At 38.3% G+C, this 14,509-nt stretch overlaps 1 protein-coding gene across 7 annotated transcripts in view; it reads left to right on the plus strand.

The window, feature by feature from the left end:
• Positions 1–14,509, plus strand: part of LPIN1 (lipin 1) — a 58,199-nt gene that overhangs the window by 18,885 nt on the left and 24,805 nt on the right. For all 7 annotated transcript variants that reach the window (XM_050972661.1, XM_050972663.1, XM_050972660.1 and 4 more), the window contains 7 exons: positions 258–458; positions 1,757–1,852; positions 3,048–3,385; positions 3,743–3,862; positions 9,338–9,467; positions 11,372–11,681; positions 13,173–13,266. In XM_050972661.1, the coding sequence (XP_050828618.1) occupies positions 258–458; positions 1,757–1,852; positions 3,048–3,385; positions 3,743–3,862; positions 9,338–9,467; positions 11,372–11,681; positions 13,173–13,266 (1,289 nt within the window). The remainder of the gene's footprint in view (positions 1–257; positions 459–1,756; positions 1,853–3,047; positions 3,386–3,742; positions 3,863–9,337; positions 9,468–11,371; positions 11,682–13,172; positions 13,267–14,509) is intronic.

Here is a 14,509-nt window from a genome sequence, read left to right on the forward strand (position 1 = left end):
AATTCAGCTGATTTTAATGAGCTTTTGAAACTTGTTACAATTTTCTGACTTACAAGGTCCTTTTTGTGTTTCAATAGCTCTCTACAAACATGCTGTAAATAAATTAAGTGTGAAATTTTGTGCAAAGTGTGTGATTTTGTGCAAAATTGTTAATTTGTGAAACGGGAGAATACCCCATTGCAGGGGTATTCTCTCAAATGTCTCCAAAATGCAAAGCAGGGGTCAAAATCCAATTTGTTCCCCTTTTTGCCTTTCAGGTCCAAACCATGAATTACGTTGGACAGTTAGCAGGGCAAGTGTTTGTGACTGTGAAGGAGCTCTATAAGGGTCTAAACCCAGCCACACTGTCAGGATGTATAGATATAATTGTTGTACGTCAGCCAGATGGAAACCTTCAGTGTTCCCCTTTCCACGTCCGCTTCGGGAAAATGGGAGTTCTGCGTTCCAGGGAGAAAGTGGTAAGAAAATGTGACAATTTTTATATGTCCTGTCTGTGAGTTAACTGTAATAGCATGGAAGTTACTGAAGTTCTTTGGTCTGCTAGTTGAGGTTTTCTTTGGACACCCTTTATAAAGAGCCTGAATTAAGACAAGCATCAGTTAAAATGGTTGTTACTGATTCTTGCAATTCAGAGCATAATTTGTAAGAAATTGACCATAATAAAAACCAGAACTAGCCATGAAATTTGTAATATTTATGTTTAATAAAGCAAAATTTCAAATGTGCTAATTTGAAACTATACTAGATTTCATTAGTGACTCACTAAACCCCTTTATTTGTTCAGTGTTCAATGACATGTTCAATGATAGTTCCAAAAAGGGAGATATTAGTGAAGTAGTATTGTCAGATAATAGAACCTTGAGGTTAATTGAAGCTAGAAAAAAAAACCAGTGAGGATCTTGAAATAAATGTAACTAGGCTGAGTGACCTGGTAGTGTATCAGATGTGAAGTTACCAGTGTGACAGATTATTTTAGAAAGTAATTTTTCACTCAAGAGAGTCTAGGTTCTAATGTAGCTGGAATGTTCAGCAGAAAGATCTTAAAGTCAGCGTGGACACTGTTTAATTCTTACTTAGATCAGAAAGAAATTCCAATATTTAGGATCGGTAAGTGTTGAAAGATAACTGTGCCAATGATGTACTGTGTCCTGAAATAGACTTGTGGACTTGTGCAAGTCTCCAAAAAATTTACAGTGGAAATGGAATTAGTGGCAAACATGGTTATAGTCAAAGAGAGAAAGATCTTCCTGAGAAGAAATTGAGATAGTTAGGGCTGTACAGTGATATGATAAATGTGTAGAAGGAATAGTCACAGGAATTGAATGTAGATTTATTTTTCTTATTTGTGCTCCTCAAAGTGTAAAGATAAGTCTCTTTAATGAATTTGAAAGACAATATATTAAGAATTTGCATTTGGAAGTACTTCTAGCACAGTTAAAAAATAGGCTATGAATTAAAAGAGCAAATAGATTTGTGTGGCAAGTGAAGCATTCAGAATTGCCTGTAAAAAGATTCAGAACTTTATGTAATGACTTTAAACCTTTCTAAGTAGAGGAGCAATGTATCAATGAGCTGAACAAGTTGGAAAAGCATTTTTGTAATTGATTGCTTTGTGAAGGAGTACTGAAAGAAAAAGAGTAGGTCACTATTTTGTGTTTATTGTAATGTTTCCTACACTTCCCTGAGGAGCATTTGCCCAGTGCCGGCAGCAGGAATAACTTTCTTTTTATATTGAAATGTATTTATTTCCTTACAGGTTGACATAGAAATTAATGGAGAAGCTGTAGATTTGCACATGAAACTGGGAGACAATGGGGAGGCCTTTTTTGTGCAGGAGACAGATAATGATCAGGTAAGAGTCAAAATGACTTTTAATTCAGTAAAAATCTGATGCTGGCTCTTCAGTCAGTTTTGAGTTAGGAATCTTGTTGAAAAATATGCTTTTATCCATTTTCTAGTTTTGAAAGTTTCTGAACAATATTCTGCTATGGAAATTTAATGCTTTGCTGTTACTTTAGGGTTTTTTTTTAATTTCTGAGATTTGAAAAAGCTGAAGATAATCACACGAGTGAAAAGTAAATAATTTGCATGCCAGTGTGTGAACAGAAATGGCAACTACAGAGTTCACATGCCTCAAAGTTGTGTGCAAGAGATTAATGTCCAGGGACCTGTTTATGGCAGAAATCTTTAATTTGAACATATGCACCAGACTGCCAGTAAAAGTGCACATGCTCTGTAAACATCTGTGCACACATTAATTCTGGTGCTCCTCATAAACATGATCTCACAACTATTATTCGTGTGGGGCTGTTTTTAAATGAGAATGTCTGCTGTTGAGCTGTGGTTAAATACTGGTCCAAATAAATTATGGTCCCAGTAACTTTGGGTAGTCCACATGTAATGTAATACGAAAAAACCTTTGCAGGCATTTATCTTCATATATCCCCAATAATTTTTTTTCACTGTCTGGAGTCGGATGAGTGTTCAGATTTCTGTGCTGAGTGTGACATTATCAGTTTCAGGTGAGATTTTGTGAATGTGCATCTCTGTACCTTTATTTTTAAAATTTTTGTGTGGTAACAGTTTGTGTGGTGAATGAAACTACTGGAAATACTTCCATGAATGTCTAGAGATGTATATATATGATTGAATGTGTGATCTAATTACAAACTATTGAACTTTCTGACTGCTGTCATCTGTGTTGTGAAGGGGGATTGTATTTTACAAAATGTTCAGGTTCTAAACTAAGATTTTGTTTCTGCTCTGTATCTTACATGAGGTCGACAGAAATGTATGCCATAACCTGGCCAATATTAGATGCTCAGAGGATGCTGTATTAAGAGTATTGTCCCTGGTTTGTCTAAGGAGAAGCAGCTATGAAAAAATTTCTGTATGCCATAGGAGCATAATAGGCATCCAATATCAAGTCCTTGTTATTTTTCTGAGGAGTAAATAACTGAAATTTTGGTAGTTTGTGCATAGGTTGCTGGTTGTATGACTGATGAAAGAGCTAACATGTTTTATGGTTTGATTTTTTTCTTTTTCAGGAGGTGATTCCTTATCATCTCTCCACATCTCCCATTCTGTCTGAGGGGACTGCCTTAATGGAATCCCAGTTGAAGAGGAATTCCATAGACAGGATACGAAACCTGGACACCAATGCATCCTCACAAGTCCCACCCCCAGCCCATGGATCCCAGCCTTCTACTGAAACATCTCCAGTCTCTAGCTCTGTGAAAAAAAGGAGGAAGAAGAGGAGGAAGTCAACTCATAAAATAGACAGCTTAAAAAGAGAAGACACACATGGAGACACATCAGAAGATGAAGACATGTTCCCCATAGAGATTAGCTCAGAGGAAGAAAAAGAGCCATTGGACAATTCAAGGTATCATAGTGGAATTGAGATATGTAATGAAAACCTGGGTTAATGTTCCAGTCCATGCCTTTTAGCAGTAATTTCTAAGTCAGAACATATGGCTGATGAAGGTGTTACTTGAAAAATTAAGCTTTAGGCTAGAAAGCTATTGGGAATGTTAGTAATTCAAGTAAAGAAAATGACATTAAAAACATAAGAATTCTCTGTGGTGTTGTGAACTAGATGGTTTGAATCAGGTAACATTTATTTATTTCCTTTTAGTTCAGGTTATGCTAATTGTTCTCTGCTATAGGGTTTGTTTGCTGAGATATATGAAAATTCAATAACCAAATGTTTTTTAAATGTCACTTCTTTCCCTCTGTGTAGGATCCCTGTTCCAGATGTGTTTGTTGATGATGCATCTGACATAAAGGCTCCTGCAGTTTCTGTGCTTTCTCAGTCTGCACCTTACCCTCATTCAGATGGAGAATGGTCACCTCTTCAAAGGTACTTTTTTCTGATAGTACAGTTCTAGATAGTACCCTTATTTTAATTTTTCCATTAGTGTCTTCTATGTGAGTACTATATGAAGTCTCACTAAAAATTTGGATATCAAACATGGTCAATGACCATTATTAGATGAATACTTTTATATTTTCAATAAGATAGTGTACCAAAACATCATGTTGGCTTTGTCCTTGATACAGCAAATGCATACATAAAAATGCAGGTCCATAAATTCTGAAGAAAATTTTATCTGTTAATGTCACTGCTTGCATATAAATACTGTAGAGAGGATGAGTGTTTTGTGCAATCTGAATGTGTGCCCGATGCACACACCCTGTAATGGCTTCAGTGATGGTAGGTATATAAATCTTCAGTATTTCAAGTGTAATCCTTTTAAAAATTTCCCAAATGGGAATTAATATATAAAAATAAGTATTTTTAAATGAAAATGAGCTTTTCATGTTGTTTTTAACATAGATATGATATATTTACTGTGTGAAAAGAACACATACAGTACTTTGCTTACTTTTTCCTGTATTTGTATGCATGTGAATACCTTTCATGTCAAAACTGAGTAGTTTGGACCTCCCTTTTTGTGTCTGTCAAAAAGGGACCATTTTTGCTCAGTGCATTGCACTACAATTCCAGTTAGGTCTGTCTGTGTGTGTGTGCCCCATGCACGTGTGCTCCACATCCCCCATGCAGACTGCTGGAGTGCAGCAATATTCACAAGACCTTGTTCTAACAAGTCTTACCTCAATATCCTGCCTCTGTAGTTGAGGGGCAGAGGAAGAGAGTGTGAGGAGATTATTTCAGGGCAATGGTTAAATTGAGCTGTTTTAAGTTGCCTTCTGGAAGAAATGTTCTCCAGTGCCTGTAAAGCTTAATGTGATTGGCTTCACCAGGCTGCTGATAGCATTTGTCAATACCCTGCCCTTTTGATGGCTTTTGGAACTGTGTGTTCTATTTGTTTCTTGTTTCTTTTGAAAACTCTCAATGTAAAGTCAGCATTTGTGTATCTAATACACAAAAATTTTATGTTAATCAGCACTTGTGAATATAATAACACCCTGTCTGTCTTTCTCCCCACATGCTCTGCTGCCCAGTAAGGCTATAGATTGTAAAGGGCAAACCCCTCTCCTCACTGTTCCAGCAGACAGAGGCCTATCTAACTCTTGTCCTCAACAATCTTCTCACTTTTCTCTTCCAGAGAGGTAGAACAGTTGTCCTCCTTCTTTTCTGCACTGCTTTGTAATCCTTCTAACACTTTACTACATTTTTACCACATGAAGACCATGTGAACTGCTGTTGTATTTATAGCTGTACTTAGTGCTAACCCAGACACTTTGAAAGTGACATTGGAAACCACTTTCTCTGTTTGCTTCTTTGTGTGCATTGAGTAGCAGTAAGTTACCTTGATGAACCATCCATTGAAAGAGGGTGGCTGATAGAAAATTACGTCAATGAAAGCCTGGGTTAAAAATCAAGTTCATTAAGATGATAAAAATCCTAAAAAGGAAGTACTTAGCTAGTGAATTCATTCCTCTGAAGACTGACATTTCCACATACCTTTTTACAATCAGTGTAAATTTTAATGACATTTTTATCCCATGGTTTTCCTGAGTTGTTTGCTTGTGCATAGATTGCTAAAAGCAAAACAGAAACCTCAGAGAATAAGTGAGTAATAAAAAATGCAAACCTTGTAATGGGAAGAGCCCCGTGCAAAAGAAAACTTCTCTCTCTAGGCCTTTGCAGTAGTGTAGGATTCCTCTTTTCCACAGAGCTAAAAGTGGATACAGAGAGTTTCTGTGTTAAGTTCAAGAAGTCTGAAGATTCTGCAGTCAAGCTCTTTCACTCCATTAAGTCAATGGAGAGAGGTCACAGCAATGTTAAAAATTTAAAGTAGTAGAATATGACCTTTGTAATTCTCCATTAATGCTGGGAAAGCTTTGAGTAATACATCAGGCTAAATTACTCATTGCTTATATCAACATAGTTGCCATACTAGGTAGCTAAAGCTGTATCAAAACTGATAATCTTGAGCTTTTTCCAGCTTCTAGGTCTGCTTTCTTTAACCTGATCATGTTGCAGCACCAAAGTTAAAGGGAGATCCTGGGGTGTTCAAAACTGTTCTCCTTAGCATGTTCTCATGGCAAGGAAGGGCAGGAGCACAGGTTGGGAAGGAGCAGTGACGTGCTCTGGGTGGTTTAATGAACTTTGTTCTGGAGTTCAGCTGTTTTACAGACTAGACAGACATTTAAAGGGCTGTAGCAACTTGTCTGATTGAAGCTCTGTGTTTGCAGCTGTTGAAATAAGAAATGCTCAGTGGGTCTTTCAGCAATTTTTTTTCCCTCTGTGTGAAGTAAGGAATGCAATTATGGCCACCTTAGAGGTGCTTCAGAGGCTCTCAGTCATTGCTGTGACATGAGCATGATGTAGGTCTCTTTTCTTCTGATCATCTTTTATCACAGATAATTTTTGTCACACAAGGCTGGGCTTTTTCTCAGGTCATATTGCTGCTTTTTCAGGGATCTCTGCTTCCAGTGGAAAACACTGCAAAGATTATTGTAGTCTGTTATTGCAGAACTGCCAACTACAGGCCAAGTTCCTTGTTCTTTTTATTAGATTAGATTAAGTGCAGTCATAGCTGTTAAAGAATATATAGGACTGTGATACAAATATTCAGCGTCTATGGGATGTGAATCAGAGTTGCTGATCTAAATACCTGAAGTTTCCCTTCCTTCTTGTGTACTGTTGACAGGATGGATGCCTCTGGTTTGATCTGCAGTATCTCAGCAATCTGTGCAAGGCAAGGCAATTTCAGCTGGGCTGAGTCAGTGCATAACTTAAGGACACAGGAATTGCAAGATGCAGTTCAGCCCAAGGCAAACCCAGACTACTGGGCAGCAGTTGCAGTAAGAACCTTCAGAGAGCAGAGCTCTGCTGCTTTAACATACCCACATGTGTGAGTGCTGCATTTCTGGTACTTTCATTGTGTCCCTGAGAATAGAAATCACAGTGCTGAGTAACAGCTCGGGCTCTTCCCCACTCAGCTGTGTGTACAAGGGAACTGTATTTTCAGGGAAAATTATGGAAAAGACCATGTTTCCCTCCACCCCAAATCTGTTTTCTTACTGCAAAGTGCAGAGGCTCTACCCAAGCTGAAGCAATACCTTTATTCTCTCAGGGTGTCTGAGTAAGTGAGTTTGGGTTGAACAAACACAGATTGGAGATTTTTCTAGGTAAACAATAGGTATCTTGGAGGTTAAAATGTCTGTAGTGCACAGGGTAAGTAAGACATGAAGTGACAAGGCTTCCTTAAATCTAGATATTTTAGGCTTAAAGCAGCAGTAGGAACATTATTGCCTACTGAGATTTTTTGAAGTGCTCAGGCTACTGATTTCCCAGGTTTCAATGGCCTCTAAGTATGGAACATACTGCAAATCCTACAGACTTTTCAGTGAAAGATTGAGAAGTTGCTGAGAAACCCACTTGATATTTCTGGAATCTTTTGAGCTTGAAAATACTTTAAAAATTGCACTGTATTGATTCCTTCATCTGTCAAATTACAGGTTATATACCCTGAGGACTGATAAAAAAATTGGAATTCTTAGGCCCTAAAAAGATGGCTTATAAATTTTGTAATTTAATTAGGTAACATAAATATCTGTAACTGAAAAGTCCTAGTGTCTATCCATATTCAAAGTGTGTCTTACTGCACAGATGAAAGCAGTGACTAATGTAGGTAATTAGGTTGCTGCTATTTGAGATGTGAATGTGAAGTAATTATTTTGGTGTGATCAGTGATTTCTGTACCGGCTGGCTCTACAAAACATTGAAAAAGGGAGAGTTTATAATACCTTCCAGTAGCTGAGAAGGAGAGGAACTTTTCCCACAGGCATGTAGGGACAGGACAAGGAGCAATGGCTTTGAACTGAAAGCTTGGACTTTGGGCAAGGAATTCTTCACTGTGAAGGTATTGAAGCACTGGAACATTGAACATAGGTTGCCATGAAAATTTGTGGATGCCCTATCCCTGGAAGTGTTCAAGGCCAAGCTGGATGGGGCTTTGAGCAACCTGGTTTCATGGCAGGCTGATTGAACTAGATGTAATGCAGCCATTACAAACCATTCTGTCATTTTACCTTTACATAAACTCCTCATGTTTGATTTATTCTTTATCTTTTTCTGAGTAAAATGAATATCCACACCAGTTTGGCTCTTTTATAGAACTGTAGAATCACAGAATGATTTAGGTTGCAAGGGACCTTAAAGATTGTCTTGTTTCAACCCTCCTGCTATGGACAGGGACATCTTCCACTAGGCCAGGTTGTTCAGAGCCCCATTCAGTCTGGTCTTCAGGGATGGGAAGTTCACAGCTTCTCTGGGTAACTTGTGCCAGTTCCTCACCACCTTTTCAGCTTTTTGTCCACAAACACCTTCAAGTAATTCTTCCCAGGGCTGCCCTCAGTCTGTTCTCTGCCCAGCCTGTATTGGGATTGCCTCATCTCAGGCATAGCACCATGCACTTGGCCTTGTTGAACTTCATGGAGTTAGGCGCTTCATGAGGTGGAAGCCTTTTGTTTTTAAGAATGAAAGTAACTCAGTTTGCACCTTTGATTTAGGAATGTTGTGGATTCTTTGTTGCTTTTAGATTTTAATTCAGGATTGGATGAGTATACTGAGACATATTATGGCTCAGATAAAAAATGCAAGCTTTGATCAGGAGGTGTTGGGGAAGATTCTATGACCTGTGTTATGAAGAAAGGCAGAGCAGATAATCTGAATTTTTCCTTCTGTCCTTGAAGTCAGTGATTCATTATTTATTAAAGACTGACTTGACATCATGTTCTTGACTTCACCACATTAAAAATATGCTATAAGCTGATAATTCACTAATTAATTTATAAATATTTATTATCAAGTAATTATCAAAACAAACAGTTGAATATGTTTCAACTGAAAGGGCTCAAATTTTTTGTGTAGCTCTCCTGCTGTTTTCCTTATAAACATCCATCCAGTGATTGAGCTGAACAAGTTAGAAAGGAGTCAACTGGATTTCTTAGATTAAAGTATTACTTAGTCAGGGATAAGGTTTCTTGTTGATGTGAGTAATTTCTGCATTTTGCATACATTATTCATCTGTTGCTGCTGCTGGTACCATCACCATTCTTTTTGCCATGCAGGAAACCAAAAACCCTCCTGAAATCAAGTCCAGTGTTTTTGCTTTCTCTCTTTCAGCCTCTCAAATACTGCTTCTCTGACAGCACTTACTGAAAAAGGGATGAGACCTCTGAATGCCAGTGTAAGAGGATCCTGAACTTTTAAACTATTTTTCTATGCTTTCATACCTCCAGTTGGCTTTTGATCATTTCAGTCTTCAATTCCTTGTATTGGTGGACATCAGTTTGGAAAGCACTCAGTGCTTTGTGGTTACTTTTGCTTTTGTAACATTTTTTGTTTGTTTTTCTTTAGCCCATCAGACTCACGTCCTCCTACTCCTCAAAGTGACTCAGAATTAGTCAGTAAATCTACAGACAGAAGTGGACTGAAGGATAATCCCCACATGCACTGGGCATGGGGAGAGCTACCCCAGGCTGCAAAGGTATCCAACATAAGTTCTTTAATTCCTGCTAGCATCTCTTGTGCTTTAATAAGGCATGTATGCTTAATCTACTGCAGACTGATGAAGATGAAATGGATCCTGGTTTTATGTAAAATTACAGTGTTTTATGTAAGATAATTGAATCTTACTCCATAGGAGGTATAGGAAAGTGCCTTATGGTATGGATATTCTCAATACTGATGATATATAGTAGAAAATGAAGAACTGAGACCCAGTGTTGTAAATGTTAGTAGCTTAAAAAACAGAAAAAATCAAACCCAACATCCTTTTGTAAATCACTGAAATTCATAAATTATCTTAAATGGAAATTAGGTGCCTGTATTAACAGTCAGATTCACAGAAGTGAAAATGGGCTGCTTCAGTACAAAAGCATCCAGTGACACCTGCAGTTCTGTATTTTTGGATGTGGTGATATGCTATTCTCTTACCTGATAGGACTGGCTTGGTGCCTGTCTCCTCCTGGAGCCATTTGTCCCAATTAGGTGAGGGATCTGCAGCCAGCAGCCTTGTTTCCAGTGCTGCACAGAAACTGTGGGCAGCTGCCCACACTGCAGGCTGGTCAGGTGCTGGCTGCCTCCTGGTGACAGCTCCTGAGGAGTCACAGCATTCACGTGGGAAAGGGGAGCCTTAGGGTATGCATTTGCACCAGGGTATGAGAGCTAGAGGTCAGGTTTCAGTGGAATACTGCAACTATGGGGGCTGGGATAGTGCAGAGTTTGGCACCTCCTGCTGAAGGCTGGCTTCTCTGCAGATAGAACTGCAGGAGGGATGGGCTCACACACAGTATAAAGAGGAAAAATTGCTGCTTTGCAGGCCAGGGAAGTGGGCATCCTGTTCAGAAAGACTTCTGTGTTCTGGTGATGGCACCAGAATTATAATGGCATTATTGTAATTTGTTATAATTCTCTGTTGGTAATTAGTGAAAAAGGGGGTGGGAATCCAGAATTCTTAATTTCTTTAGAGGAGCTCTGGCCTCTTCTTTAATATGTCAGTGGTGAGCTGTCTCATCACCTCTGTACTATTCTCCTCCCTGTGTACATTACAAGAAATTTGGGAGCTATTTTCTGCTCAGAGAGACCTGATATAAGTGCATGGGTCTATGCAGGAGTTCCAAATTGGCAGTTGCAGTCTAGAATAGAGGATTTCCTGCTAGGAAATTTAGGTGGATCTTTCATATAGCAGTCACACACCCTTGTGTGTCTTGCAAATCTTACTCCCAGAGGCTTTTCTCTCTGCAGTTGCTGTCTATGTCCCAAGCTCTTCTCCTCTTGCCATACCTAAACTGGGAGTCATACTTTGGCTGCTGTTGAGCTTCATGTAGGAGTTGTTTGTTTGCTATGACATGAAGGTTATAGCAGCTATGTGGCTGCTGCTGTAGTTCAGCTCCTCTCTGTCCCTCTGTAAGAACACTTCCTGTCCTACACTCAGAAAAGATCTGGGATTGTTCCTATGAAGTGATTTAAATTCTAAATCTGGGGATTAGACAGTGTCCTGGTGCCTGAGACCATCTTGATTGTGCATGGACTCCAGTCTGCACCACCTTTTCTTGTTTGTCAGGTTTGCCTTCTGAGGGAAAGCCAGGATTTTCACAGGAGGAGAGGAAGGCAGGGTGAGAGGTGGGATTTGCAGGTGAGTGGAAAACGAAGACAGTAGAACACATTGCAGAACAAATTATTCCTGGCCTCAAGATGCAAATGAATTTTGCACAAACACAGCAGAGAGGTCTTTTGCATATTGTAGTCTCTGTCTCAGTGGTGGCTTTCTGCTGTCATTAGTCATCCTGACAATCTGATCTCATTGGAGTGAACAGAACAGGTAAAACTCTGGCTGTTGTATTTTTTAAGGGCTTTTCTTTGTAGTAATCTGTTAATTTTTCCTCACAGGCCAGTTCTCTGCTTAAAGCAAAGGAACCCAGCATGGCAGATGTCAATCCTTCTGAAAGCACTCACTTTCGGGTCATCCAAAGTTCTCCTGCAGAGGAGTTTAACCCAGTGTCCCCTCTGCCTGCCCAGGCACAAGCAGATGCAGTAATTGCTGGTGAAAGTGAGCCCTTACCAGCTGAGACAAATAAGTCAGAGACAGAGCTGCCAGGTGCAGCTGAACCCCCATTGCCTGCAAATGAAGAAATAAAGCAAGCTGCAGCTTGCTCAGCCCAACCGACTGGCAAGATGGATTCCCCTTCCAGAAAGAAAGGTAAAGATGTTGATCCCGTGCTTTTATATGCATGACTTTATCTTCAAATTTCATGGTGATAAAGCATCTTTTTTTGCCATATAAATTAATCCATGCCCTGAAGGCACTTTCAGATCAGAAAAGGAGTAAACTTTGGAATGAGCCTTCAAAACCTGAATTGTGCATCAAGCTGTTCACGTGAGATATGTATTAGAAGATTCTTCGTGGTCTGAAGTTGTTGGCAGCTCCGTGCATATAAGCAAGACTACAAAACTTGCTCCATTTGACAGATTCTGGGATTTCATTTTTGAGTATAAGCAGACTGTAGATCTGCTGGTTCACCTGAGTGATGTGTGGCTGGTAACTGTGGAAACTCCGCTCTAGTGCAAATGTGCAATATGTCTTTTGCACAATTAACAGATTTGCCATAAAATAAGGTGCTTTTGTTTTACATGCTTTTCAGTTCTGTGAAAAGCTTGTAAAACAAGTTCAGATACATATCTTGTCCTGAATATGTGAAATATAACTTCATCTGCTTTTCTGTCCTAATTTCTGGCTCTATTTCCATGGTATTTTATAACATTTGAACAAGTGTTACAGTCTTCACATGAAATTTATTTGCTTACAAATGTTCTGTTTTAGAGCACTGATTGTAATTATTCCATAATTATGTAAGCTCTATATAAGCCTAGTTTGTGCAGCTGCTTTTTAATGAGTAAACGCACAAGTTTCTTGGCCTCTTCCCCATGCATTCCACTGTCTCTGAAAACAAAAAATGAAGTGTTTCTCTGCTTACTATTCAGTCCTTGTATAGATTTCCTGATTGCTTTTGTGATGCTTAGTGTTGGAAATTGAGACAGTGAGAAGTTGTGGGTTTGAGAAAGAAACCAAATTAATTTTTGACCTTACAGTGGTTACTTATGAAGGTCTACTGGCAACAGCAGGACAGTGGTGGCTCTGTGTTGGTCCTAGTGACAGGACTAGAACGGGTGTGTTGTCCCTACAGTGGTGCATGTGCACACACAACACATCAGCTGTGTGTACTTAAAAGTGAGTTGTCTTCATAACGAGCCAGTTATAGTGTGTCGGTGACTATATTTTAGTCTGTTGTTTCCCTTTTTCAAGGAGGGAGGTAAGATTAGTTAATCAAAGATTAAATGTTCTGACTGCCATACTGTGATAATAGGCCTATGCAAATACTTAGAAGGTTTTCCTTTTGCTCTTTTCCTCTGACTTTTGATTCACAGTGGTTTTGTCTGGGATAGGGAGTCTTTGGCGTGTCTCAGAAGTATTCCTCTGCTGTCCCATTTTGTTAATTCATAGTTTGAGTAGTGTATATAAACTACTTGTTTTGATATTTTTGGCAGTATCATTTTGTACATATACAGTTCACAAACTGTTAAAACTTTCTGGTTTCTCAGTCTTAAAATGAATAGCTGAACAGTAATAACAGCTCTGTATTGTTACTCAGAAAATATGAATTAATAGGCTTATTTCTTCTGTCCCTTACAGACAAACGGAGCCGACATCTTGGTGCTGATGGTGTCTATTTAGATGACCTCACTGACATGGATCCAGAAGTTGCTGCACTTTATTTCCCCAAAAAGTATAAGTCTTTTTCTTATATTTTTACTTTTTAAAGAGCTCTTTTCACCTTCCATACTTAGATCAAACTCTTCATTGCCAGCCAGATAAGATGTCAAGCAGAGATGAAGGCAGAAGTAAAGTAAAATTTTCTAGAGAGAGGAAAGGAATATTAGAACTTTTGGAAGGTGCTGCATTTTAGCCTGAGAAAAGTGCTTGCAGCTGGTTTTCTGTTTTGGTCAATTAATCATCATATATTGATTGTGGATGGTTATCTAATCTAATATACACTGATTTTGTGAGTGTTACTCACATGTCCTGAGAGAGCAGTTTGCCTTGGGATATATTTGTCCCCATGTCCTGACTTACTACCATAAAGAACATATCTTACTGTTAACAGTATTAGCAGAAAATTACTGCTCTAATGTTGCTTTACTATGGTTGATGCACCTATAAATATGAATGTGAGAAAATAATTTTTGGAAGATGAATGGCAGTTGTACATGGAAATACTGCACCCTGAACAGACAACTTCCAACTTGTTCTGATCTTTATTGGAGCCTCTTGCAGCATTTATAGTTCTCTTTCAACATATACTCTAGTCACTTGATGAAAGTCATTGAGCAACAACTAAAGTAGCTTGTGTACTTTGTTTTTCTTTTTTTGCTTGCTTAAACTTAGCTGCTGTAATAGCATTTCAGTAAAGCTGAGAAGGATTATTTGGGGAAAATGTTGTATTGAAAATTTCTTTCTCAAATGCATTTATATAAATCTGAAGTGGAAAGCAGAGTTTGATGAGCTTGAACTTTGTAATATTGATCTCCTGAGATTTTAAGTAGGTATAATGATTTATTGTTTCTGAAAATTTTAATCCTAGTAGTTTACGTGTAGAGTGTTTTATTTATATATACGTGACACATAAATACACAAACATACACATTATTAATTTGGGTTTAGCTGTCAGTTTATATAGTTAATATAAATTAAATAATAAACTTACTTGCTTGTTCTTGTTCCTCTGTGGGAATAGTTCTACTAGTATAAACTCTGCTTATTCTTATTCATTATTTTGTCTATTAAGATTATACAGTTTATTGTCTTATTTTCCTAGCTCTTATAAATAAGTTTATGTATAAGACATGTATAATCTTATAATTATACATGCCTAGTTTAGACAAGTATGTAGAAGCAATCTAATATTGGAGTACCCACGAGACATATGACTTTGTTTTGTTTTGCTGTGAAATGTAAACAAGGGTGGTGTT

This window comes from Serinus canaria, chromosome 3 (assembly GCF_022539315.1).
Source record: "Serinus canaria isolate serCan28SL12 chromosome 3, serCan2020, whole genome shotgun sequence".
In the NCBI taxonomy this organism is placed as follows: Eukaryota; Metazoa; Chordata; class Aves; order Passeriformes; family Fringillidae; genus Serinus; species Serinus canaria.